The sequence below is a fragment of the Schistocerca serialis genome, chromosome 6, assembly GCF_023864345.2.
Source record: "Schistocerca serialis cubense isolate TAMUIC-IGC-003099 chromosome 6, iqSchSeri2.2, whole genome shotgun sequence".
Lineage (NCBI taxonomy): Eukaryota > Metazoa > Arthropoda > Insecta > Orthoptera > Acrididae > Schistocerca > Schistocerca serialis.
The window spans coordinates 306,349,795-306,376,190 of NC_064643.1; the positions used below are offsets into that span (position 1 = coordinate 306,349,795).

The following is a 26,396-nucleotide window of genomic DNA, read 5'->3' on the forward strand; positions in this document are numbered from 1 at the left end:
CCTGTGCTGAAGCCAAAAAGGACTATAAAGTGACTAAACCTCCCATCTTTACCACTTTTTATGCTTCCATGGTGCAGAAGCCTGTTCGTAAGTTGACGCCTCAACGCAGACGTCTTCAGTGTACAACCATCCACCACCAACACCTGTACTTGCATGTATACATGCCAAAGCAAAACAAGTAAGGATAAAACAATAAAGTATTTTAAAATGTCTTAGCTATGGTACATGGAGAGCAGACAGGACTTGTCTGCTCTGGTTTTACATGGCTTTTGTGTGATCTCGGCTGGATTATGGGTGCACGGTGTATGGGCCTGCGAGACCCTCTTATTTAAAGCTGTTGGATGTGGTGCACCATAAAGGAATTTGGTTGGCTACTGGGGCTTTTAGAACAAGCACCATACCAAGCCTCCGTGCAGAGGCTGGTGAACTGCCTCTTCACGTCAGGTGACAGCTACTTACCATGCACCAGGCATATAAAACACTGTAGACCCCATACACACCCATCTACCATAATGTTGCTCGGCCTCCACTGGAAAAGCTTATTTGTACTCGGCAATAGGCAACGAGGCCCTATGGGGTTCATGCACGGGATTGTCTTCTAGAGATGGGTGTGATCGGTCTTCATGTTTTACATTATGGTGGGAACAGATTTCCACCTTGGCTTCTCCATAGGCCCTGACCTATTTTAGACTTGACGAATTTTAAGAAAGATCACATGTCAGATTTTACATTTCAGTCTCTGTTTTTTAACATTTTAGATATGCATCATGGTTTCACCATAGTCTACACTGATGCCTCCAAGCAAGGAAATTCCCTTGGCTGCTCTGTTGTGTTCCCCCACCATTTCACCAGGATTCGCCTTCCTGATGAGTATACCATTTTCTCAGCAGAGCTCTACATGATCCTGGAGGCACTGGAGCATAAGCATCCTGTTGGGGGAAATGGTTTCTTATTTCCTCAAATTCCGTTAGTGCCTTACAATTGTTACAGAGCCTGTACCCGTACGAGGAGTTGGTCCGCCTGATGCATGATCAACTGTACTTGCTCCAACAGCAGGGTAAACGGGTCTCATTCTGCTGGGTGCCAGGTCATGTAGGGATATGGGGAAATGAACAGGCTGATCAGGCTGCCAAGAAGGCCTGTAGATGACAGGATGTGGCACAGTGTCCTATTCCCTCGCAGGCTGTCGTTTCTGCACTGCTCAAAAGAAGTACGTGCAGTTGTGGGATGAAGAATGGCTGGCGGTGAAGGCGAATAAGCTGCAGATGGTGAAGTCGACAACCTGACCGTAGCATTCCTCCTGGCAGTTGCTCAGGTGGGGTGAAGTAACCCTCACGCATCTTAGAATTGGCCTCTGCCCTCTCATGCATAGCTTTTTACTACAGTGAGAAGATCCCCCGTTTTGTGATACTTGTGGCGTGCACGTCTCTATCCACCGTATTTTAACAGAGTGCATTTTATATCGTGATGCAAGACCGGAAGCAATTATTGGTGGGGATCTGCCCTCTATTTTAGCTGAGATGAGTGTGACTGAGATTTTAAAGTTTTGTGATGTGTATGGAATCTGGCCTAAACTTTTAGGCTGGAGCTTTTAGTGTGTTGCAGAGTGGCTGGCTTCTCTCTCTCTCTCTCTCTCTCTCTCTCTCTCTCTCTCTCTCTCTCCCCCCCCTCCCCCTCCCCCTCTCCCTCTCCCCCTCTCCCTCTTTTTTTTTCCCCCTCCAGTCAGCCATGTCCATCTGCTATATTGTTTTAGCTCTGTATTGCACTTTCTTCCTGTGTCGTTAATGTTGTACTACTGATGCAATACTTCATTCCGTGGTTCTGTGTGGGTACGCACATAGTTTTCCAACTTTTGCTACATGTGTTTTACATTCTATTTTATCTTCCTGTTTTGTGTATTTGATGGACACCCCTCAATCTGTTTTCACTTGGGCGCTAAAGACATTGCTGTCATGTGCTGCATTCAAACATGTCCTTCTGTCCATCATACATTTTTTCTAACTTTTAACATTACTGTTCCAGTCACATTAGACAACTTTTGGAAAACGAGAAGGCTAATCCAAACACACTGCTTCCAGAAAAGGACTTCACTCCTCTTCATTATGTTGTTGGGTGTGATTCACTGTTGTTTGCTGAGGAAGTAGCAAAATTATTTCTACAGCATGGAGGTGATCCAAACATCAGGTAAGAATGAGTATAATAGGACAGTATTTGAAGTCTTTTTGTTTTTTACTGTAAAACGAGGATAATAAGAGTCCATTGTAAATAGTAGACTGTATTTTCTCTATCTGGTAGTCATAGTTAAAATTTTCAACTTGTCTTTCATATATTACTTATTCCGTTTTCTATTTCCATTAGTTACTTGTAAGATGATCTCTGAATACATTATTAGTATTTGAAAACTAGAAATTGCTGTCTTCATTTTTAGTATTCATTGTTCCCTTTTCTTTGTTAACTGATCAGTAGATCACTATTGTTTTAGCTCCAAATGCAGAAAAATCAAAGTTGATACATACGAGGAGGAAAAACCAATGCATAATGTTTGAATACAGTATTAATAGTGTGCTGCTCAACACAGTTATGTCGATTAAATATCTAGGCATAATGTTGCAAACGATATGAAATTGAAAGAGCATTTTAGGATTTTAGTAGGGAATGCAAATGGTAGACTTTGGTTTATTGGGAGAATTTTAGGAAAGTGTGGTTTATTTGTAAAGGAGACCGTATTTTAGGAAAGTGTGGTTCATCTGTAAAGGAGACATTATATAGGACACTAATGCAACCCATTCTTTAGTATTGCTGGAGTGTTTGGGATCTGCACCTTGTTGGGTTAAAGGAAGACATCAAAGCAGTTCAGAGATGGCGTCTTAGATTTTTTGCCAGTAGGTTCAAACAACATACAAGTATTGCGGAGGTGCTTTGGGAACTCAAATGGGAGTCACTGGAGGAAAAGCGAAGTTCTTTTTGATGAGCACTATTGAGAAAAAAAATTAGAGGATGGGCATCTGAGGCTGACTGCAGAACTATTCTACTGCCACCAATGCACATTTTGCATAAGTACCACAAAAGTAGCACTGAAAGACCTGAGTCGAAACAAAACCCTGGGAGTAGACAACATTCCATTGGATCTACTGATGGCCTTGGGAGAGCCAGTCCTGACAAAACTCTACCATCTGGTGAGCAAGATGTATGAGACAGGCGAAATACCCTCAGACTTCAAGAAGGAGAAAAAACCTTGTTTCACAAAGCGCGTAGCACCCAGCGCACGTTGGTTTATCGATTACTCATATGCTTTTCGTGCGCCTTCCTGTTGGTTTTTGAATACACTCTGTAAGTTTATCTCTGAATGAATCAAAAGCCGCACGGGGTAGCCGTGCAGTCTAGGGCGACTTGTCACACTTCACGCAGTGTAGGGCGACTTGTCACGGTTCGAGCGGCTCCCCCCGTCGAAGGTTCGAATCATCCCTCAGACATGGGTCTATGTGTTGTCATTAGTGGAAGTTAGATTAGTTAGTGTGTAAGCGTAGGGACCGATGACATCTGCAGTTTGCTCCCATATATATATAAAAACAAAGATGATGTGACTTACCATACGAAAGTGCTGGCAGGTCGATAGAAACACAAACAGACACATACATACACGCAAAATTCAAGCTTTCGCAACAAACTGTTGCCTCATCAGGAAAGAGGGAAGGAGAGGGAAAGACGAAAGGAAGTGGGTTTTAAGGGAGAGGGTAAGGAGTCATTCCAATCCCGGGAGCGGAAAGACTTTACCTTAGGGGGAAAAAAGGACGGGTATACACTCTCTCGCGCGCGCGCGTGCGCGCACACACACACACACACACACACACACACACACACACACACACACACACACACACAAGCAGACATATACAGAGGCAAGGAGTTTGGGCAGAGATGTCAGTCGAGGCGGAAGTGCAGAGGCAAAGATGTTGTTGAATGACAGGTGAGGTATGAGTGGCGGCAACTTGAAATTAGCGGAGATTGAGGCCTGGTGGATAACGGGAAGAGAGGATATATTGAAGAGCAAGTTCCCATCTCCGGAGTTCGGATAGGTTGGTGTTAGTGGGAAGTATCCAGATAACCCGGACGGTGTAACACTGTGCCAAGATGTGCTGGCCGTGCACCAAGGCATGTTTAGCCACAGGGTGATCCTCATTACCAACAAACACTGTCTGCCTGTGTCCATTCATGCGAATGGACAGTTTGTTGCTGGTCATTCCCACACAGGTCAGTTGGTAAATCACGTGGGTGCTTTCACACGTGGCTCTGCCTTTGATCGTGTACACCTTCCGGGTTACAGGACTGGAGTAGGTGGTGGTGGGAGGGTGCATGGGACAGGTTTTACACCGGGGGCGGTTACAAGGGTAAGAGCCAGAGGGTAGGGAAGGTGGTTTGGGGATTTCATAGGGATGAACTAAGAGGTTACGAAGGGTAGGTAGACGGTGGAAAGACACTCTTGGTGGAGTGGGGAGGATTTCATGAAGGATGGATCTCATTTCAGGGCAGGATTTGAGGAAGTCGTATCCCTGCTGGAGAGCCACATTCAGAGTCTGATCCAGTCCCGGAAAGTATACTGTCACAAGTGGGGCACTTTTGTGTTTCTTCTGTGGGAGGTTCTGGGTTTGAGAGGATGAGGAAGTGGCTCTGGTTATTTGCTTCTGTACCAGGTCGGAGGGTAGTTGCGGGATGCGGTAGCTGTTGTCAGGTTGTTGGTGTAATGGTTCAGGGATTCCGGACTGGAGCAGATTCATTTGCCACGAAGACCTAGGCTGTAGGGAAGGAACCGTTTGATGTGTAATGGGTGGCAGCTGTCATAATGGAGGTACTGTTGCTTGTTCGTGGGTTTGATGTGGACGGACGTGTGAAGCTGGCCATTGGACAGGTGGAAGTCAGCATCAAGGAAAGTGGCATGGGATTTGGAGTGGGAGCAGGTGAATCTGATGGAACCAAAGGAGTTGAGGTTGGAGAGGAAATTCTGGAGTTCTTTCTTCACTGTGAGTCCAGATCATGAAGATGTCATCAATAAATCTGTACCAAACTTTGGGTTGGCAGGCTTGGGTAACCAAGAAGGCTTCCTCTAAGCGACCCATAAATAGGTTGGCGTACGAGGGGGCCATCCTGGTATCCATGGCTGTTCCCTTTAATTGTTGGTATGTCTGGCCTTCAAAAGTGAAGAAGTTGTGGGTCAGGATGAAGCTGGCTAAGGTAATGAGGAAAGAGGTTTTAGGTAGGGTGGCAGGTGATCGGCGTGAAAGGAAGTGCTCCATCGCAGCGAGGCCCTGGACGTGCGGGATATTTCTGTGTAAGGAAGTGGCATCAATGGTTACAAGGATCGTTTCCGGGGGGGTAACGGATTGGGTAAGGATTCCAGGCGTTCCAGAAAGTGGTTGGTGTCTTTGATGAAGGATGGGAGACTGCATGTAATGGGTTGAAGGTGTTGATCTACGTAGGCAGAGATATGTTCTGTGGGGGCTTGGTAACCAGCTACAATGGGGCAGCCGGGATGATTGGGTTTGTGAATTTTAGGAAGAAGGTAGAAGGTAGGGGTGCGGGGTGTCGGTGGGGTCAGGAGGTTGATGGAGTCAGGTGAAAGGTTTTGCAGGGGGCCTAAGGTTCTGAGGATTCCTTGAAGCTCCGCCTGGACATCAGGAATGGGATTACCTTGGCAAACTTTGTATGTGGTGTTGTCTGAAAGCTGACGCAGTCCCTCACCCACATACTCCCGACGATCAAGTACCACGGTCGTGGAACCCTTGTCCGCCGGAAGGATGACGATGGACCGGTCAGCCTTCAGATCACGGATAGCCTGGGCTTCAGCAGTGGTGATGTTGGGAGTAGGATTAAGGTTTTTTAAGGAGGATTGAGAGGCAAGGCTGGAAGTCAGAAATTCCTGGAAGGTTTGGAGAGGGTGATTTTGAGGAAGAGGAGGTGGGTCCCGCTGTGACAGAGGACGGAAGTGTTCCAGGCAGGGTTCAATTTGGATAGTGTCTTGCTTTTTGATTTTAGTAGACCTAATAGACATTTGATATTGGTACTCCGTGAATTATATCGTGTTATAAATATGACCATTGTTGCCAAAACAGTCTCGTTTATTTGGTGTGTGTTAAAATTGCTGCAATATTAGGCAGGCTTATTTCATTTTATCTAACAGACAGTGACAAAACACATGTAATCAGATCGCCACACCACTCTTGGATACTATTTGTATTAACAGCTTTTTCACAATTCAACGACGACATTTCGATTTTTCATGTAGCAAAAAGTTTGACGAACTTTGATGAGGTAATAGATTCTTTCCCAGAAAGGAAAGCACGCCATGTAAAGCTGTAGCAAGATTAGAGAGGAAGAAAAGCTAGGACTTAAGGTCTTTACTTGTTTTATGTATCCTATATTTAATTTTATGTCAAACAAAACAGCAAGTTATTAGCTAACAGGCAATAAAGAGTGCAAATTTTCTGCAGAGTTCTCATTCTCCCGATTACAAATAATCCCATCCAGTATTAATTGTGTGTTTTTTATTTTTATTTACTTATTTTTTTTTAAGAGGGGCAGGATGTCAAACCGGTCTACTGGGAGCAGGAGAGGCACCACAGGACATTTTAATTTCCACTGTCCTGAATGTAGTTTGATGGCATCCAGTACAAAATATACACGATTCAGTTCCACAGAGCGAAATACAGTGTTGTGCGATAGAAGAATGCTGTATGAAGAGGGGTGGCACTGCGCTCTGTCACATGTAAGACCAAATAATATGTCTTACATTTCCTTGAACATATGTTTTACGTATGAGACATCTTCAGAAAGATGTGCGCTACAGAATGATCATATTTTTGAAAATTCGATTTTTTAAAATTTTTGACGTCTTATCTCAAATGCTCGAGGGAGGGGGCCAGCGGTGGGGGGCTGGGAGGGGAGGGGCGGGGGACGCCACTATCTTAGTATTGCCCCGGTTCGGAAATATCATAGATCCGGGACTGATGTGCAGAGCAGTGAGAATTATAGTGGGGAAGTATGTAGTCTCTACGTGACCTGTGTTTACATTTAATGATTTTGCTATTTACTCTTCGTTTACTGCTCTCACGTCAAATGAAAATAAAATGGATTTCTGTGGGCGGGAGCTGTCAAGTGAATTAAAATACATTCACATAATTACGGAAGGCTAATATACGTTATTAGTTTCAGATTTTATTTCCACTTTTCTGACAGCCATGCATGAATCGCCTTGTAGAACAATGAAGTTATTTTTGTCGGTTTGCAAAAGAAATTTGTTTTTTATTAATATTTTCTGCTGAAGCAGTCAATGTGTTTGATACAGTGTTTAGTTCCACACTATTGGCTAATTTCAACTGCTCGCTGCATTTCAAGTGCACTTTTTCATCTTCTAGCACGTGGCATTATGGCCTAATAAAGAATCAAAAATGAGTTAATACAGTACTGGTACTCCGAGAAAATTTACATTCTGAAACCAACAATGAAAAGCTTAATATCAGGTCGAGGCCTACTTCATTGGGAATCTGGACATACGAATGTGCTCTTTAAGTATGCACTTTAAATGTGCCATTTTAGTATGGTTCACGAAATTCCGATGCTGTTGGAGTATCCTCTGATGTTTTTCTTTTCTTTTATGACATACTGTAAGATCTTTTAATGTTTTACACGTACGAACATATGGGCTTCATGCATCATAGCAGTTGCCAAAGCGCGGTGGTGCCTGTTATCTGGCACTCTCTGACGACTACTGAAACAAACCTATTTGTAACAGGTCGTGGGAAAATATTGCGAATGGTTGGTTGAAAAGCGTTATTTTCAAAGTAAATTTCCTTTTACGCAAGTTGAACTAGGTGCGAGAGTGTACGATGAATTTCTTAAATCAAACAGTATTTGATGACGAGCCAGTTAGAAGAATTTTGAGTCTAGATCAGACATTCATGTTGTTATTATGAACAAATTGATGTATTGCTATGGGAAGCTCTTTCTCCTCTGCGGCAGCTAATTTATTTGTGGAAAACTTTGAGGACAGGTCACTGGACTCGGTTAAAAAATTTACTGGTAAGTTTGTGTGATGTATTTTAAAGTGTAACGTGCAAAAAATGTCAACATTATATGTGAAAACTTAGCTTCTCTTGCAGCTTATTAACCTTAGAGACCAATATTATATGTGTAAGCTTTGCTTTCCTTGTAGCAACACTATGTATATTAATTTAAAACATAACTTTTGCTGTTGGTGTATCCGCGCTACTTAACTCTGATGTTGCCGTTAGCTGACTACATCATGTGTCCTGTGGTCTGATTAACTGCTGTCATCGGCTGGCGGGATCACATTACATGAGCTATGACTGGCTTACAAAAGCGCATCGCAATCTCGATTACAATGGTTCGGAAAGTAACATGCGATGTTTGGTGGAATATGAATTTATATTTTCATAATACGAAAATATGCAATGTACATGTTGCTGCACATCAAAAATCTTTCCGGAGTTTGTTCCCTGAGTTTCGTTTTCTAATGTGCCAGGAAATTCTACACCCGTGTCTACAAACATTACCATTCAAAGGACTGATAAGTTTTACAGTTCCAAGGGAAAATATACTGTCACTTAATAACATGGAAAAAGTATGTTTTCAGCCGGGAGAAAGTGCATTTTGATGCGGGAAAAATCCGGGAATTTTTTTTTTTCGTTGTCCACGTATACACTCTGTTATGGAATAATTTGCATTCATCTTAGCCTACCAATAAAGGTCTTTAACATTACTATGAATCAGAGAGACCTGTGACCATTTGTGCTGCTCTTCTTCATATACATTCAGTTTCTTCTGTTAGTCCAGTTTTGTATGGGTTCCATACATTTCAGCACGTTCTAAGATGAGAAGCACAAACACTATGTAAACTGTCTCCTTTGTTGACCGACAGTATTTTTCCAGTATCCTGCAAATGAAAACTGCCAGCTGTTTTATCTGTGACTGAGCCTATGTGATATTCATACAAATTGTTAAACACAGTGTGTTAGCTGTTATCGATCCTGGTAACTCCATTGGCTGTCTGTTAAGTTTTGGGTTGCTATTGTGTGCTTGGTCTTTAATATACAACATGAAGAAAAGGACCTGCAGCACACTTCTGTGTCACCCCTGAAGCTATTTCTAATTCTGTTGACACTCTGTTCAAGACAACATGCTGCATCTTCCCTACCATGGAATCCTCAATCAGGTCACCAATTTTGTTTCACACTCCACGTGAAAACACTTTCGTTGTGGTATGGAGCCAATTTTGTTTCAGAAGTCAAGAAACATTGCTTCCATCATGATTTCTGTGATTCATGACTTGCAGGATGTTATGTGAGGTAAGTGAAAGTTGAGTTTCACATGATCGGCGTTTTCAGAATATGTGCTGACTGGCCTGGAGGAGATCATTCTCTTTGAGGTAACTCAGTTTGCTTGATCTCAGAATATGTTCTAAGAGTTGACAACAAATGGATGTCAAGGATATTAGACAATAGTTTTGTGGATAACTCCTGTTACCTTTCTTATATAGGTCTGTTACCTTCCTTATATAGGGTTGTGGCCTGTGCTTTTTTTCCCCATCATTAAGCGTAGCTTTTTGTTTGAGGGATCTACAGTATACTGTGGTTGAAAATGGAGCCAGCTCTGCTGAAAATTCTGTATAGTTCGTGACAGGAATGTACTGGGACCTAGAGCTTCATTTAATTGTAGTGATTAAGTGTTTCTCTCATGGAATTATTAGCCAACTTTCACGTGGTTTGAGTTTTTGAGGGCTGTGTTGACAGATTTTGGCTGGAAAATTGCAATGAAACTCATTATTTAACAAGGGTTCTGTCTAAAACCCATTGTTTGTATCTTCTACCTGAAACAAACTTATTAGCAACATGTAGCTCCATGTATATAGATCTGTAAAGCATGCTAACTGCTTGCCAGTCAGATAACTGATGTTTCTGTACCTTTTGTTATTATTGTTGCCTGTATAGTAATTTACATTGATATTTGCACTTATATATTTTGCTTAATCTCTTTCTGTCACTGTCTTCTATTAAGTGTTTTGTGTGTTTCATCTGTTTGGTGAGTAGTGATCTACCCACTTATACACAGGTGCAATGACTGTGTGTTGATAACTGCTGTCTTGATATAACTATAAATACGACTGATGCTGTCCTAACTATCAGCAACATAACTTTGTATGAGGAGGGGCAAACCTTAAGTTATTTCATCCTTAGTATTTTTTCCAGTTGAAAACACCATGTTTGTTCCATACTGATCTCCAGTTGCCTTTTTTCCTACTGGATATAGACAAAGTAAAGTGCTTGTGGAAAGATCTACCAAGAGCCATTGTCTGGCATGGTGCATCAGCATGCGTATAGTATGCATCTCTGGTTGCGCAATGAATTTTTAGTGTTTATTTTTTCTGTTTGTGTGCTGACATTTATTCTGCCACTGTAGTGTTCATAATGGGTGACATCAGGAAGATACAAAAATATTGAGTAAACAACCAAGAATGATATCCTTCCATGTATATTTTTTAGAGAACAGTGTTAAAAGAATGCTGTCCATCTGACACTGTCGTATACCTGCCTTTTTAAGTGCACGCCATTATGAAAGGGCATGATGAAAAATGCCTCTGAATTATTTATGTGAAAACTCATGAATTTTTTAAAATAAAACGAAGTTCATTTTCATTCTACATCTCCCTTCTTATTGTCTACACATTTGCAGCCCTCTGCTGCTAGATGGCTATGAATTATAGCATCTAGCATGATATAATGTAACTATTTCAGCGCATGAGAAACAGCATGCTGTAATTGAGCTTCTGATGCAAAGAGTTCGTCCACACATCAAGCACCCTTTTCTTCAGAATGACAATTCCAGACCACACAAGTGAGATCAGACATCTGCAACAATCAGATATCGTGGGTTCGCTGTCATTGATTATCCTCCATGCAGTCTCTACTTTGGCCCCATCAGATTTTATCTGCTTTCAAAACTTGAAGACCTTCGAGGACTTCACTTTGGTAGTGCTAAAATGGGGCAATCAGAGGTGAACTTGTGGCGCTATCAACAAAGTCAAACATTCTACAGTGGCTGTCTCAACAAACTGGAATGTTAATTTTATTTAAAAAGCTTTGAGATTTCACATAAATTCATAACCATTAGATTTCAGCATGTTCTTGTAGTATAAGGCATATCACCTCAATGATTCCACTTTTTGTGACTATATTTGACGTAATATATTTTTTTTCATGATTGTGTGTGGCATGTAGTACTGAAAATCAAATTTTTTATTACGTTGTCATTCCTTACATGCTTCTGACATTCACCTGTTCTAATTATGGCTGATGCTGTGATTTCAATTTGAATCTACAAATTTCAGATAATTTAACTTTCTGTGCTTTGGCTTATGGCACCAACTCTTAGTAAAATTTGTCAGCTTGAATAGGTGAACTTTTCAATGCAATTCTTATGTTTATTGCCCATGGCCCTTCTTAACCCTGACTATTAAGATTTATCTTGACATTTCTATCTTAACATTCTTGTTGGTCCCAGAACGGAAGATTTTTTGTTTCAGTTTGTCTTCTATCGCTAATTTAGGGAAAAATTAATTTATGTGGGACATTCTGATTATTTCTTTTTAGAACTAGGTTTTGAATTCATTGCAGTCCAAGCAATTATTAAATATGCTAAAAAGTGTTATTTGTGATGTTGTGAGTTGTTATTGTAACAAATTTATCTATGGAAAGGACAGGCAACATTATCATTTCTTAATATACAGGAATTCGGATGGGTTGACACCAGTACATGTTGCTGCTGCTTGGGGCCATGCAGATCTGCTGAGGCTTTTGCTTCTGAATGGTGGGGATCCATGGCTTCAGGATAATGAAAGCTGTACTGCATTTCATTATGCTGTCCAGGAGGCTCATTGGAATGTAGCTGAAGTACTTCATCAGTTTCATTTGAAAGATATTTCTCTGCAGCAAGCCAATAACAGCTCCATTGAGAAACCAAAGTATGAGGTAAATCTTGGTAAGTTTGGTAATATTTGTTTGGAATAATCAGATTGCTTGACACAACTTATTAGTTCTGAGGTGATACTGGTGTTGTTCGACTAGTTCCTGCAGATTCCAGAGAAAGGTACGATGTATCACTTAGACAGCAGCTACACTACAGCCTGTATATAAAATTTTTTTTGAATAAGTTATTGTTGAAACTTTTAGGTTTTATGTAGAATGAAATAAAAGACAAAAAAGATTGGAAATTCAGCCTGAATGATTGGTGCTGAGCAACTCCATAATGTGAAGTAAGTATGTGCTTTCACCACAATCACCACTTCATCCTGCCCCCCCCCCCCCCCCTCTTCTTTGCCCTCCCATTCCCACCCCGCCCCTGCCCCTGCCCCTGCCCCTGCCCGCGCCCCCATCCCCATCCCCGCCCCCCCACCCCCAACCCCCAACCATCTCTTCTTCCTCCTTACGGAACAAGGTTCTAACATTGAATAGGCCTGTGGACTGTCTGTCTGGAGATAGGATGATTGAACCCACACAGTCCAGATTAAAAGTTCCCATGTTTTCCCAGCACACATTAAGCAGATACTAAAATACGAGGGCAACCACCGATAGGCTATAAATAAAAGAAAAGTTCATAGAAAACAATTATTTTATTACCAAAAGTTTTGTACACTTATGATTACTTTTCAACATAATCACCGAAAGGATTGAGAAATTTATCGTACCTGTGAAAAAGCTTCGCAATACCCTCTTCAAAAAATGTTGCCGCCAATGATTACAAATGAGCATTGATGTTTTGAAGATCATGTTGGTTTGAAAGTGCTGCCCTCCTAGCCAAGTCTTCAGTTCAGGGATAAGGTGAAAGTTGCTGGGTGCCAGGTCAGGACTGTGCGGCTGATGATCGAAAATGTCCCATTGAAATTGTTCAAGGAGACGTTGGGTTGTGCCAGCAGTGTGTGGGTGAATGTTGTCATGGATCAACACAATTCCGGTCAGCATTCCTCTTAATTTGCTTTGAATGGTTCTCCGCAAACGTCGTAAAGTTTCACAATAAGCAGCTGCATTGATAGTGGTTCTGGGCTGCATAAACTGTAGAAGCAACACACCGTTTTGGTCCCAAAACATGCTATCAATAACCTTTCTGTTGTTGAATGTTTGTTTGAATTTGTTTGATATGTTTGGTGAATTTGGATGCATCCATTGTTGTGATTGTCATTTTGTTTCTGGTGTGTCGTATTCAATCCAAGTTTCATCTCCAGTAACAGTTGTTTTCGAAATGTTCTCTCCTCCATTGTGATTACGGACAAGGTAATTTAAAGCTGATGCCATTCGGTGACTTGTGGGCGTCTGTCAACATTTTTGGAACCCAATGAACTACAAAGTTTTTCGTAGCATAAATGTTCAGTAATGATAGTGTACGACAGATCTTGAAACTTCTGGAATTTCCGTAAACAAAGAAGTTATGGTGAATCTACGATTTTTCTCTAACCATTCTGTCAACTTGTTCAACAAGGTTGGCTGTAACGACATACTTGCACCCTTGGCTCCCTTCGTCATGAGCATCATTTCAGCCATCTTTAAACGTTCGTTACCATTCACTTACAACACCATCCGTCATGAAGTTATTACCGTACACTCGGCTCATTCTCCGATGAATTTCTCCTGCACTATTCCCTTCAGCTTGCAGAAACTGAATTACACTTTGTAATTCACACTTGGTGGGAGCAACAATGATGGCAGCCATGTTTACATGGCTGTAGTGCAACGTAGGCTGATGTCTTGAGGTCGGCAATGGCGGAGTGTGTAGTGCTGGGGCGGGGGCGGGGGGGGGGGGGGGGGGGGGGAGGTTGGAAAAAAAAAGCCTCTCTTGTTTCCTTTCAAAGGGTTGTGGCTGAATTTCCATTCCTTTCCTTGTTCAGAGAGCTTGTGTTCAGCCTGTAACAACTAAATTGTTGAGAGTACTTCAAGGTCTAATCTTCTACTCTTTTGTCTTCCCTCTTGTCCTCCTCCCACTGCTTACTTCCTCCCTTATTCTTCATTCTTTCCCAATGCAAATTTGAAATAGCTCCAGCTGCGTAAAATTAAATCAACTCTATTCTTAAGAATTTGTTGTATTCATTTACATTGTGCCATTTGTTTATTTTCAGTTACTATTTTACATCTAATAGTTCCTGTCTCTTAAATGCTGTTGCTTTAATTGTTATTAAGTGGAATTAGTGAGATAGCATATGTAAGTATTCATTAAGTCAGCTGTTATTAATCCATCACCAACAAATGAAACAGTCATTATGTATTTAATATTGGTTACGTTTTGTGTGTATTTCTTATTATTATTAAACTGTATTTGCAACCTGTGACTCCTCGTTGTGTTTTACAACTCTTTCTTGGCAGGGGAACAGAAATGTATGATTGTATTTTATCTGAATTTTGGATCATCACATTTTGTCCGGTGACAAATTGGATATCACTGCAATGCGTTTCTCTTCTTACGTCATCACAAGTTTACAATTTCCTTGCAGAATAGTTACCAATCTTTTGATTAAAATTATGTAGCTGGTGTCTTGTAACAAATAAGCCAGGCAACACAATCAATACAGTTTAAATTGCTCTTTTTTATGTACTGTATTGCTTCGTTACTGGCACTGATACTGTAACTGTAGCACCAGTCAGTTTGCAAAATAAACTCAAGGACTTGCTCACAATTTATGAGAAACTGAACTGTTCATGTGTGTGTACACACTTGCTAATAAAACTTCACTGCTCGCATATGTCATTAGCGGAAAAATTCCAGTCTGCAATGAAACTGCTCAATGATAAGTGCCTAGCATTACAAAAGGCGAAATCTTCTAAAGTACATTGTGCACTTAGACTAATCAAAGCTACAAACTATTACAGTGCAGCCAGTTGCCACCCAAAATCAATCACTGACTCTGTTAGTGTGAAGGATACAGAGCTCCTTTATCTGTCGGTAAACCCGAGATCAAGATTCTCTAGAGCCTTACAGAAGTCATCCAGTCCAGGACGCACAGCATCTGCTACATGAAATGTTTTGACTCTTTAAAGCCCTTTCTCACCACTCATCAGTTCCCATCTAAATTATGCGATGTCACTATTACACCCTTGTAATTGATCTGCTATTGGCTGTAGCATCTGTAGCTCCCCCATCTTCGCACTCTGTCATAGTGCCATGCAGTAAGTTGCAAATTTGCAAAACTTTGAAGCACTTGGCCAACTTTAACAACTATAATCAAACAAAAGTTATGTACTTCCATGAATGTTTCACCAGATAAAAGAATCTCAGGTTCAATAATGTCTGAATTTGTTGTCTGAACCAAGTACAGGAACAGTGCAATTGTTTTGATTTGTGTTCTGATCTCTGCAGCTGTCAGAGGATAATGAAATATGTTGTATATTTGGTTGAATCTGTTTAATCCATCTCATGATACAGGTACAGATTTCTGAGCTACCTCACTTTCAGTTCAATCCGAGCATAGCAGAATGCATCATTTGTCTAAGAAAGTTCATAGATAGTCAAATTGTTTGCTCATATTTTCAGACTACAGGACATTTAACTGACTTCACTTGCAAGACAGACTGTAAATGAAATGAGTCAAGGATACAGAGCTCTTGCCTGCTTTACATCTTCCATAATCAGTAGCTATTTCTTGATTGCACTCATTTTTCCTTGCAATATGCTCATTATACTCTTTTTTTCCATTGCTTTCTTTTCTTCATAATTATATGCTTTCTCATGACTCACACATTTTTGACATTGATCCTTTTTAAGTTTGCATAAGGCAAGACTGTAGTTCTGATCAAATGGTCTTCTAAAAGTTATTTTGCTGGCTGGTTTGAAGTCCATACATTCTTCCTTATATGGACTGTATATTTTTGATATGCTTACAAGGGGAGGCCCTGCTGTTGGAATCACTGATTTATTTCAAACTTTGTACACCTTTAGTAAGTCATTAAAACAACATAAAGTGCAAGTAGCAAGATGCACTACTATAGAGTTCCAAGAAAGTCGCAAGAGAAGTTTTATGCGTCTGTTATGTACCTGATGTATGTGTGCGAAGGTGCCGATTCTAAGAAGTTGGTATGGTAATGTGGTTAGCCTACGCAGTTCACAAGACAGTCGAACACAGTTCGAATCTGTCTTGCATGTTACGCTGTCTTCCACCTTTAAGCTCTCAGGTTTTCAAATCTTGTCCAGTGCAGCCCCCCAACAATCAGTCTTTCCTTCTCATCCTGTCTGGTAAGTCTCTCGTGACCTGCGATTCTGGGCGACTTTCCCAGAATCTACCTCTTTTCCTAGACCTCTCCAGTCCTCCTCCTTCACCCTTCTTCCTTCCCCTTCAACCCTTTCACCTGAAGGAGGATCCACTGGCTCCGAAAGTTTGCCTAGTTATAATCTTTTTTGTGTGTTCTGCCACTGCTTGGTGAGTACTTTTTTTTATCCAGCCAATCATCTTATTTTTTTTCAAAAATTGATTGTTTTTGTTGTCCTGAACTTTCACATGAGAAACAGAAATTTACGCGCATCTATTATTCTCACCAAATCCTCGAAAAAATATATAAAATGAATATTGAAGAAGTTACCTTTTTATTTACTTTTCACCTTTCACTGACATATTGGAGGTCAGCATTCACATTTGTTTTAAAAATATGAATTTAAGTTTCTTGTGTGATGTTTCTGTTTCTCTGTATTGGAAACAACAGTATGAAGGCAGGGTCATTCAACATCATATCATGCATGTCATGTCACCCATCACCTTAGATTTTCATGAAACTGTGCACTTTTTCTTATGCTTATAATGTAAGAACATGCACAATCTTTTTGCTCTCAGACTAAAACATTTTTAATATTAAACAATAGAAACTCCATGATGGAATATAACAATATTAGAGAAAGAAAGTTGCTACTTACCATATACCAGAGATGCTAAGTTGCAGACAGGCACAACAAAAAGATTCTCACAGAACCGATGGACGCTGAGGCTGCCGTCACGCCGCCGCTGCCGTTGCCCATGGAGGTCGTTGCTCCCCTCCTTATCTGAGCATACCCAGCAGCGATGCATGGTGGCGGTGGCACCGCTGTCGGAGTCGTGGGCTGAGGCGGCAGAAGCCACGAAGCCTCCAATTCTGGCGGAAACAACCAGCGGCAGAAAACTGAGGATGCCACAAATGAATCTGGTTCCGGAGTCCCTTGACAGTGCTATGCTGCAGCAACCAGAAATGAGAAATAAGGCATGGCCAAGCCGGCGAAGAATGCGCCCCTGCTCCCAGCGCTGCCTGCCAGAGAAAACGCGATAGAACACCAAACACACGGTGTGAAGCCAGAACGAGGTGAAGCAGCGGGATCGCATGGTGGCGGGTGCAAAAGCTGCAGGAGTGACCGATGGGCGCGGCCATGTAGCAATTCCACTGGGGAATGGGTGCCGTGCGGCTGAGAGCGATATGAAGCAAGGAAAGTCCAGAGTGCTCACTCGCGAGAGTGCGTGGCTTGCAACTTACTCATCTGCGCTTTAAACGTACGCACAAAGTGTTCAGCCTCACTGATTGACTGGGGATGTAACGGGGCTGAGGTCAGATGGTGAATGAATGCCATTAGCAGCACAGAACGCTCCCAACTCTGAGGACACGAATTGGGGGCCATTGTCAGAGACAATAACTTCAGGAAGGCCCTCAATGCAAAAAATAGATGTTAAAACCCGAACAGTACTTGCAGATGTAGAAGAAGACATAGGTACAACAAAGGGGAAGTTGCTGTACGCATAAATAACTATCAACCAGCGGGTGTCTCAGAAAGGACCTGCAAAATCAATATGAACGTGCTGCCAAGGTGCAGTAGAAGTCAGCCACGCAGAGAAGTGCTGGCAGGGAGCAGATTGATGCTCCGTGCAAGAGTGACAGTTAGCAAGCAAATTCTCAATTTGTTTATCAATGCCTACTCAAGTGCAGTGATGATGTGTTAATTGCTTCATCTGCACTATACCCCCAGAATTTCAGATTGCAACGAATGAGGTACAACCACATGAGACTGATCATTGTCAGTTCGTAACAAGATAACGCCATGGTGTACAGACAAGTTGTGACGTTGTGCAAAGTAATGTCGAACAAGTGGATCTCGAATCTGCGAAGCAGATGGAGTCCATTGAGTACGAATATACTGCAAAAGAATCTGCAAAGAAGCGTCAGTGGCTGTCACGGAAGCAATGCGACGAAAATCCACCGGAGGCCCATCAGCTAATTCCTTATCTTGCAAATCAATAAACATGCATGACCATTCGGAAGAATCAAACTCTTCGTCAGGACTGATAGGGAGACAGGACAAAGGCATCAGCATTGCAATGCTGGGCCATAGGCCTTAACAAGATTTCGTGATTGTAGTTAGACAAAAACAAAGACCAATGTTGCAACTTTTGTGCAGTACGGGCCGGTACTGGCTTTGACGGGTGAAACATCATCATCAAAGGCTTATGGTCGGTGACCAAATAGAACTTGCGACCGTACAAAAAAATCATGAAACTTTGACATTCCATAGACAATAGCTAAAGCTTCTTTCTTGATTTGAGAACAGTTTTGCTGGGCAGAATTGAGCAACTTAGACGCAAAAGCGAATTAATGCGGTTAGGGAGAACCGCTCCAATGCTGTGAGAGGATGCATCAACAGCCAAAACAACTGGGTTGGGGGGATCGACAGGAATCAAACAGAGATCACTCAACAAAGCAGATTTGAGCTTGTGGAAAGTAGCGTCACATTCCGAAGACCAAGCAAAAGGAATGTTCTTACACTGAAGATGATGCAAAGGCACTGCAATCTGTGCTGAATATAATATATGATTTTTGCCCAACACAGACGGAAGTTCTTTCAAGTTCCTGGGCACTGGCAAGTCTCTAATAGCACTGAGATGTGACGGCGAGCGGTGGATACCTTGTCCATTAATCATATGTCCTAAATACTGAATCTCAGTTTGAAAAAATTTGCACTTATCTCTGTTACACTTTAGTCGTGCCTGCAAAAGTACTGTAAATAAGGCACACAAATTCTGTAAATGTTTACCTGATACAACTATATCGTCCACGTAATTTGAGCAACCAGGGACAGTGGCAAACAACTGCTGCAAGTAAGGCTGCGTTCACACTGCCGACCGGGCCGGCCAGGGATGACGCGTACTGGCTCGGCTCGTGCCTAGCCAGCTCAGGCCGACGTGTAGTACATTCACATTGCGCGCCGGGACGGTGAAATGGAGGAAAATCCACTTCTCCGATTTTCATGTTTTAAAAACTCTTAACCATATATAAGACTTCGCCACATCGTTTTATGAACTTATTTTTTCCTTAAAAGCGTTACTTACGTCGTGAAATAAGAAAAAGTCTACTTTTCGTTTCGCGTGATTTCTTAGTTTCGTAACGCTTCTCAACCGATTTTGAAGAAAGTGTGCGGCTAAAAAATCTGATTTTTTGTACACGTTGTATTGTAACATCTTAGCTTCGTATTGAATCATTTATCTTTCCATATTTCTTAACAGTCATTGTGAAATGATGCTATTTGTCAACGTTGTGCACTTGATTTACAAATCTTGTAGTGAAAAAGTTATGTAGCAGGTAGCTTACTGTTAGATCCGTTTTAGACCATACATTGTTGGAAATGAAATGTAGCTAAAAGTACCAAAAAGTTTTTGTAATGATAATGATAATGATACTGATATCTGTCTCTGGTCACAAGTAATGCGAGCTACTCAGTGGCGTCAGTGCCGCGTCCGCAAGCCACGGAGTTCGCGCGGTTACAGCTTGGTTTAGTGTAGTCATATAATGCAGGACAGAAAAAAACTAATTACTTGTGATCAGCGCAGACCTAGTGTCGGACCCTCGTATTATTTTAATGGTCTCATTGTCTAGATAAATCCAAATGTATAATAATTTTTCCCCCCGGCTACTGGACAATCATCTGCTATGCTTTTATAATTGGCCACACGTTGCATCACAAAAGACAAACAATTATTTGTCATCAACATCCTACAATTAGTATAATGTACATTTCGTATTTCGAACTAAAAGATAAGAATATATTAATCTAAGAAGAGATCTTGCACCTGATGCATTGTAAAACTAATCACAAAAGCAAACTGGAGATTTGTGATACCTTTACTGCAGAAACTGAAGCGCAATTCTGTAGTCTCGTTGTCTACTTTGACAGAAAAAATAATGGGGAGTTAATGAAACTACTGTAGATCGACACAGATGTGCGTTTCATTGTTCTTCATTGTCTTTTTTTTTTTTTTTCTTCCTTGGTGGGCTGCGCTGCATTGTCAAGGTAATCACCACTCTTTGGCTAAATGGCTGTTAGCTGCCGGAGGCCAAATAAATAAATTTAAAAAAGATCCCCACCCTTCGACAGCTGACAAGCAAGTCAGTAGAAAACGTAGCTGCAGTCAACAGTTGCTCGCCTTTAGCTAGTCTGTGCTGTCGTGTAGAACAATGTCTTCACTCTTTTATTGGTATTGTTTTGACTCTGCAGTAACTCATAGAGTTTTGAAGTACAGAAGAACTAGGGGGTTATGGATTCATCCCATAAATAGCGACAGACATTTAGGAGAGTTTTTTCTTTACATGAAGAACTTAAAAACTGTCCTGAAAAATTTTATTCATATTACAGAATGAATCATAATACATTTCAGTATGTGCTGCAGAACATTCAAGACAAAATTTCAAAATAGAACACAAATTTTCGCAGAAGTATAACAGCAGAAGAAAAATTGTGTATAACGATAGGGTAAGATTCGTTAGTATACACTTTTTGGTTTGCAGTAGAACTTTGTACGGCATTCACTACCTCCAATTAATTGTAGTCATGCTTTTGTATTTTAAATTTCACAAATGCTTACCTCTGAGGGGAAGAGAGTTTATGGGACTCCTGAGAATCATTAGGAAGTAATTAGCTTCGTCATTTTGGGTAATGTCTTGCTGTGCCTTCAACGAAGAATCACAGAAACACTCCTTCAGAATTTTCCAAGTTTTTTCTTCTTTTTTCTTCATGATGCAGCACTTGGCAGTGGTGATGGTTCATCATGTGGAGCCACTGATGACCCCACATAATTCTTTTCATTACCTTGTAAGATAGACAGATTGATAGGCGAAGAGTTTTGAGATAATGCCCTTTGACTCAGTGGTTCTATTTCCACTGATAAGGAACTGTGCATAGCTCTTGGAACTCAGGAAAATCATATGACAGAAGAAAGCCCGAGTGGAATTGCATTTTAGTATACTATTCCCTGGATCACATGACCTTATTTTGCCAAGTTATAAAAGTTATTCTCTGTAACTGTCTCTCAGGTCTTTGCATTTCGATTTCATTATTCTAATTGAAAGAATATAGAAGGATGCAAGAAAATGTCTCTTTAATTATTTATTGTTGTATAACTGTGAAATGACATGGACTAAGTAAATATCTACCGTGCAAACAAAACTGTAAAAACTTCGCCCAACACCACACTTACGTAACACATTTTACGATTTTTTTACTCAGGTATCTGTCCACTGGCATCCCCTTTCATGCACTAGCATCGTCATTCCGATTAGGAGTGTCCACCGTATCAGTGGTGGTGAAAGACGTTTGTATGGTCATATGGGAGTCACTTGCTCCCATTCATTTACCAACTCCAACTGTTTCTCGATTTAAAGAAATTGCCAGTGAAATGCATACGAGATGGGGATTTCCAAACTGTGTTGTATGTATAGACGGGAAGCACATGCGTGTCCAATGTCCTAAACTTTCTGGCAGCATGTTTTACAATTACAAACAGTATTATCTGATTGTACTCCAAGCAGTTGCTGATGCAAATTACAAATTTATAGCTGTAGATGTTGGTGCCTACGGTAAACAGTCTGATGCAGGCGTGTTTAAAGAAAGTATGTTAGATAAGAAACTTACAAATGGGGAGCTGTTATTACCGCCACCAACAAGACTTAAAGGAATGTGTCAGGAACTACCGTACGTCATTTTGATGAGACCTTTTCCTCGCAGAAATTTGAACAACGAGAAGATTCTATACAGTGATATGCATTCCAGAGCAAGAAAAGTTGTTGAATGTGCATTTGGTATAATGACCAATAAATGGAGACTACTGAGGAAGGAAATTGAAACATCCATTAACGTAGCTGATCACATAGTCAAGTGCATTTGTCTACTTCATAATATTGTCATTGACAGAGAAGGATGCAATGTTGAAGCTGAAAAGTTTTGTAACAACGCTGATATGCAGACAGCTGGTGCCACATTCAACAGAAATTCCACATTACGGTCGAAAACTGTCAGGAACACTTTTGTTGAATATTTCGTTAAAAATGCAACTTAAAATAATTAAAAAACCTTTCAAAAATAAATTTTGGAATTGAAAGTACTTAGCTATTTACTGTATTTTTGTGTATCTCATTTCATCGTCAATAAAACAAATAAAACTATAAAGGAAAATAATTTATATTTGTGTGTACTATCTGAAACACACTCCTTGGTTACTTCGTTCCATAATCTGGAAACTGCATAGTTACTGTCATACTAGCCGAACACAAGTTAATGTCATATATATGTTATTCTGCATTCATTAAAGTAAGAACATCGCAAAAAGATGTCACAGACAACAGCTTATAGTAACGTGCCACAGCATGACTTCACAATGCATTGTCATCTGGTAGGGACACATTTCCGTCCCTCAGTGACACTCATATCTGTCTCCGTTGACAAGTAATTGCGAACTATTCAGTGGCGGCAATGCCGCGATCGCTGGCAAGCTATTGTTGTAAATGCATGTACACACGGTAGATTAAATAAATGAAGTAAAAGTAATTTCGCATGTATCATTATAATAAACGTAATTTATCCTCACTGATTGTGAAATGTGAGGTAACATCTTAAAATAAGACATGTGCAGTCATACTTGTGATGAAAGCAGAAGGGAGACGAGCGATGCGTGTACTGCAGAAGCTGCCGGCAATATTAAACACTTGAGATGTCGCCGGCTCGGTCTGGGAGGCTCACGCCGTGTCGGCGCGGCCCGGCCGCCAGTGTGAACACCGCAATTCAAAACCGTGTGCTTGATATCAAAGCGGGCAGCGGCCCGGCCCGGCCAGGCTTGGCTCGGCCCGGCCGGCAGTGTGAACGCAGCCTAAGACTAAAAAGTAGCAGGAGCCGAAGCACAACCAAACAGAAGGCGGCGAAACTTGAAAAATCCAAGGTGGGTGTTGATCTTAAATTAGCACTGTGACTGTTCGTCGAGCGGAATCTGAAAGTATGCGTCCTGCTAGTCAATCGTGGAAAAGAATTTTTCCACACCAAGCTTATCAAAAATGTCTTCAGGATGCGGTAAGGGAAACGCAGCTACCACTGTCTGGGGATTTACTGTAGACTTAGTCAGCACAAATACAGAGATGACCATTTGGTTTCTTCACACACACTATAGGCGAAGCAGAAACAGGTTCAATGACACCACTGTCTTGCAAATGCACAAGTTCAGCAGCTACAGCGTCGCACAGTGCGTGCTGTACCAGACGTGCTCGCCCGAAAATAGGTGTGGCATTGTCTTTAACTACAACATGCACTGCAAAGTCTGTGGCACAACCAAGGCCATCAGAAAACAGTTCAGTAAAATCATCGCATAGTGCGGCAACACTGTCTGCATGGCCACTAGTGTTGATACAAAGTACATTGTCCTGAATTGCGAGGCCAAAAAGTTCAAATGCGTCCATGCCAAAAATGTTCGTAGCATCACTCGAGCGGAGCACATGGAAAGACACTGTACGGGGTGTTGCACCGTACGTGGCTTGCAAACTACACACGCCGAGCACTGAGATTTCCTGTCCAGTAAAAGCAGTCAGTGTGGAATGTGAACGACGAAGCGGGGGCGAGCCAAGCAAGTCATACGTCGATCTGTTCAGGAAAGAAAATGACGCACCAGTGTCCAGCTGCATGCGAACAGAACGTCCGCAAATGTTCAAAGTTACAAAAAGTTTCCTCGCATTGTGCTGAATGTGAGAGGAAGTGTCTGACAAAACTTTATTCACATGACGAGCTGTAGAAGCACATGAAGCAGAAGGCCCTGCCTCTGATGGGATAGGGAATGCCTCTGACCAGATTGGGTTAGGTTGTGGTGGGACGATGTGTGGGATAGGTCTTGCATCTAAGTGTTTGCAGGGACATGACACATGAGGTAAGGGGTTGGGAACAGGTGTGGAGTAGGGATGGACAAGGATATCGCATAGGTCTGGTGGGTGGCAGAATACCATTCATAATAAGGCAGTGCTTACCGAAAACAGTAAGGAGATTCTGAGTTTCTGTATTGAGTTGCAAGCTGTAATTGGCACAGCTGAACTGTTTGATTTTAGGAAAAGAACCAGTTCTGTTAGACACCCCAGTGCCGAGGGGAGATAACTGATGTCATGAGGTAAATAAAACTGGAAATAGTGCATTACTGAAGGAAAATATGTTAAATGCAGTGCGCTATTGCATATCATCTACTTGAACCATTCATTTCCGAGCTAACTGTTTCTCTGCGGCCATTCCAGGGTTGAGATGCTCATTCATTTAAGACCCAAAGAACTAAGTGTTAAATCTTTAGAGAGCTTGTGAACAGGAGAGTCAGTCTTCAGTGATGGGTAGTGTAGTGCAATGTGATGATCATTGTCAGTGACATACAGAATGTGTTCTGTATATCACTCATCTTCTTGATGCAGATGGGCCAACTCCTCATAATTATTCATTTTATGTATTTTTCCAGGATTTGGTGAGAATCATAGTTTGTGTGTAAATTTTTGCTTCTCATGTGAAAGTACTCACCAAACGGTGGCAGAACACATACATAAAAGATTATAATTAGGAAAACTTTCAGAGCCAGTAGATCCTCCTTCAGGTGGAGGTCTAAGATAAGGGGTAGATTTTGGGAAAGTCACCCAGAATCACGGGTCAGGAGAGACTTACCAGACGGGATGAGAAGGAAAGACTGATTGTTGGGGACTGCACTGGACAAGATTTGAAAACCTGAGATCTTAAAGGTGGAAGACAGGGTAACATGCAAGACAGAAATTACTGCTTAAACATTGTGCATGAATTAATAAGAGTGAAAAGCTAAGTCTATTATGCATAACAGAGGAGGAAGGCGGTGGCAAAAAATGGACAGGTAAGAAAACGAAATGTGTAGAAAACTAAAGAAGGCGGAAAAAATTAACATAATTAAGGCCAGGTGGGTGGCGAGAACCGAGGACATGTTGTAACACTAGTCCTCACATGTGGAGTTCTGAGAAAAATGGTGTCTGGAGGAAGGATCCAGATGGAATTGGCACCAAGGTCACAATTGTCATGTTGTAGAACATGCTATGCTACAGGATATTGCTTGTTGCCAATATACACCCTCTACCTATGCCCATTCATCCTAACTGATAATTTGGTGGTTGTCATGCCAATTTAGAAGGCCGAACAGTGTTTAGATAATAGTTAGTGTACGACCTGTCGTTTCACAGGTGGCTCTCCCTTTTGATAGTGTGTTTTGCCAGTTGTAGGAGTGATGTAGGTGGTGGTATCAGGGTGCATAGGACAAGTCTTGTAGCGGGGACAGTCACAGGGGTAGGAGCCATAGGGTAGGGAGATGGGTGCAGAACGGGAGCATAGGGGCTGACAAGAATATTGCGGAGATTGGGAGGGCAACAAAAAGCTATTCTAGATGCCTTCTATCTGAGATTTTGCCCACCACATCTAGAATAGCTTTTTGTTGCCTTCCCAATCTCCACAGCATTCTTGTCAGACCCTATGCTCCTTCTGCACCCATCTCCCTAACCTGTGGCTCCTATCCCTGTGACTGTTCCCACTGCAAGACTTGCTCTATGCACCCTCCTACCATACCACCACCTGTACTAAAGTGCGCGTCATATATCCTGGCGGCCGAGTTTAGGTTCGTTCTGCGCATCTGACGTCACAAAACACAGTCAGCCAATGAACAGAGAACGACGTTGCCAGATCTCGACAGCAGTGCAGAGCACGGACGAGTGTCTTCAGTTTTAGAAACGTTCAGTCATAAATAAAGTAATAGAACAAAAGCAATGTCTTGATAGCAGACTTTCTTTTACAGAAAGTTTGGAAAAAGCATTCTTTATACCAATTGCTTCATATTCTATTAATTAATTAAACCAAACAAGCAATAAGACTCCTAATTCAGGCGATAGCAAGGAAAGGTGTTTGTTTCAATCTCACGAATTGCTTTTTGGCAATAAAGAACAGCGGTAATTGTATATTTCCTATTGTACTTCGACGAAGCGTGAGTAATTCATAGTCATACCAACAGTGTTTATAAGTAGATGCGTGAGGTGTTAGAGTCCTTA

General features: G+C 41.5%; 1 protein-coding gene across 1 annotated transcript in view; it reads left to right on the plus strand.

The window, feature by feature from the left end:
- The window catches only part of LOC126484835 (ankyrin repeat domain-containing protein 12-like), a 108,315-nt gene that overhangs the window by 22,857 nt on the left and 59,062 nt on the right, over window positions 1-26,396 (plus strand). The window contains exons 2-3 of the mRNA XM_050108429.1: window positions 2,023-2,184; window positions 11,798-12,048. Of these exons, the coding sequence (XP_049964386.1) occupies window positions 2,023-2,184; window positions 11,798-12,048 (413 nt within the window). The remainder of the gene's footprint in view (window positions 1-2,022; window positions 2,185-11,797; window positions 12,049-26,396) is intronic.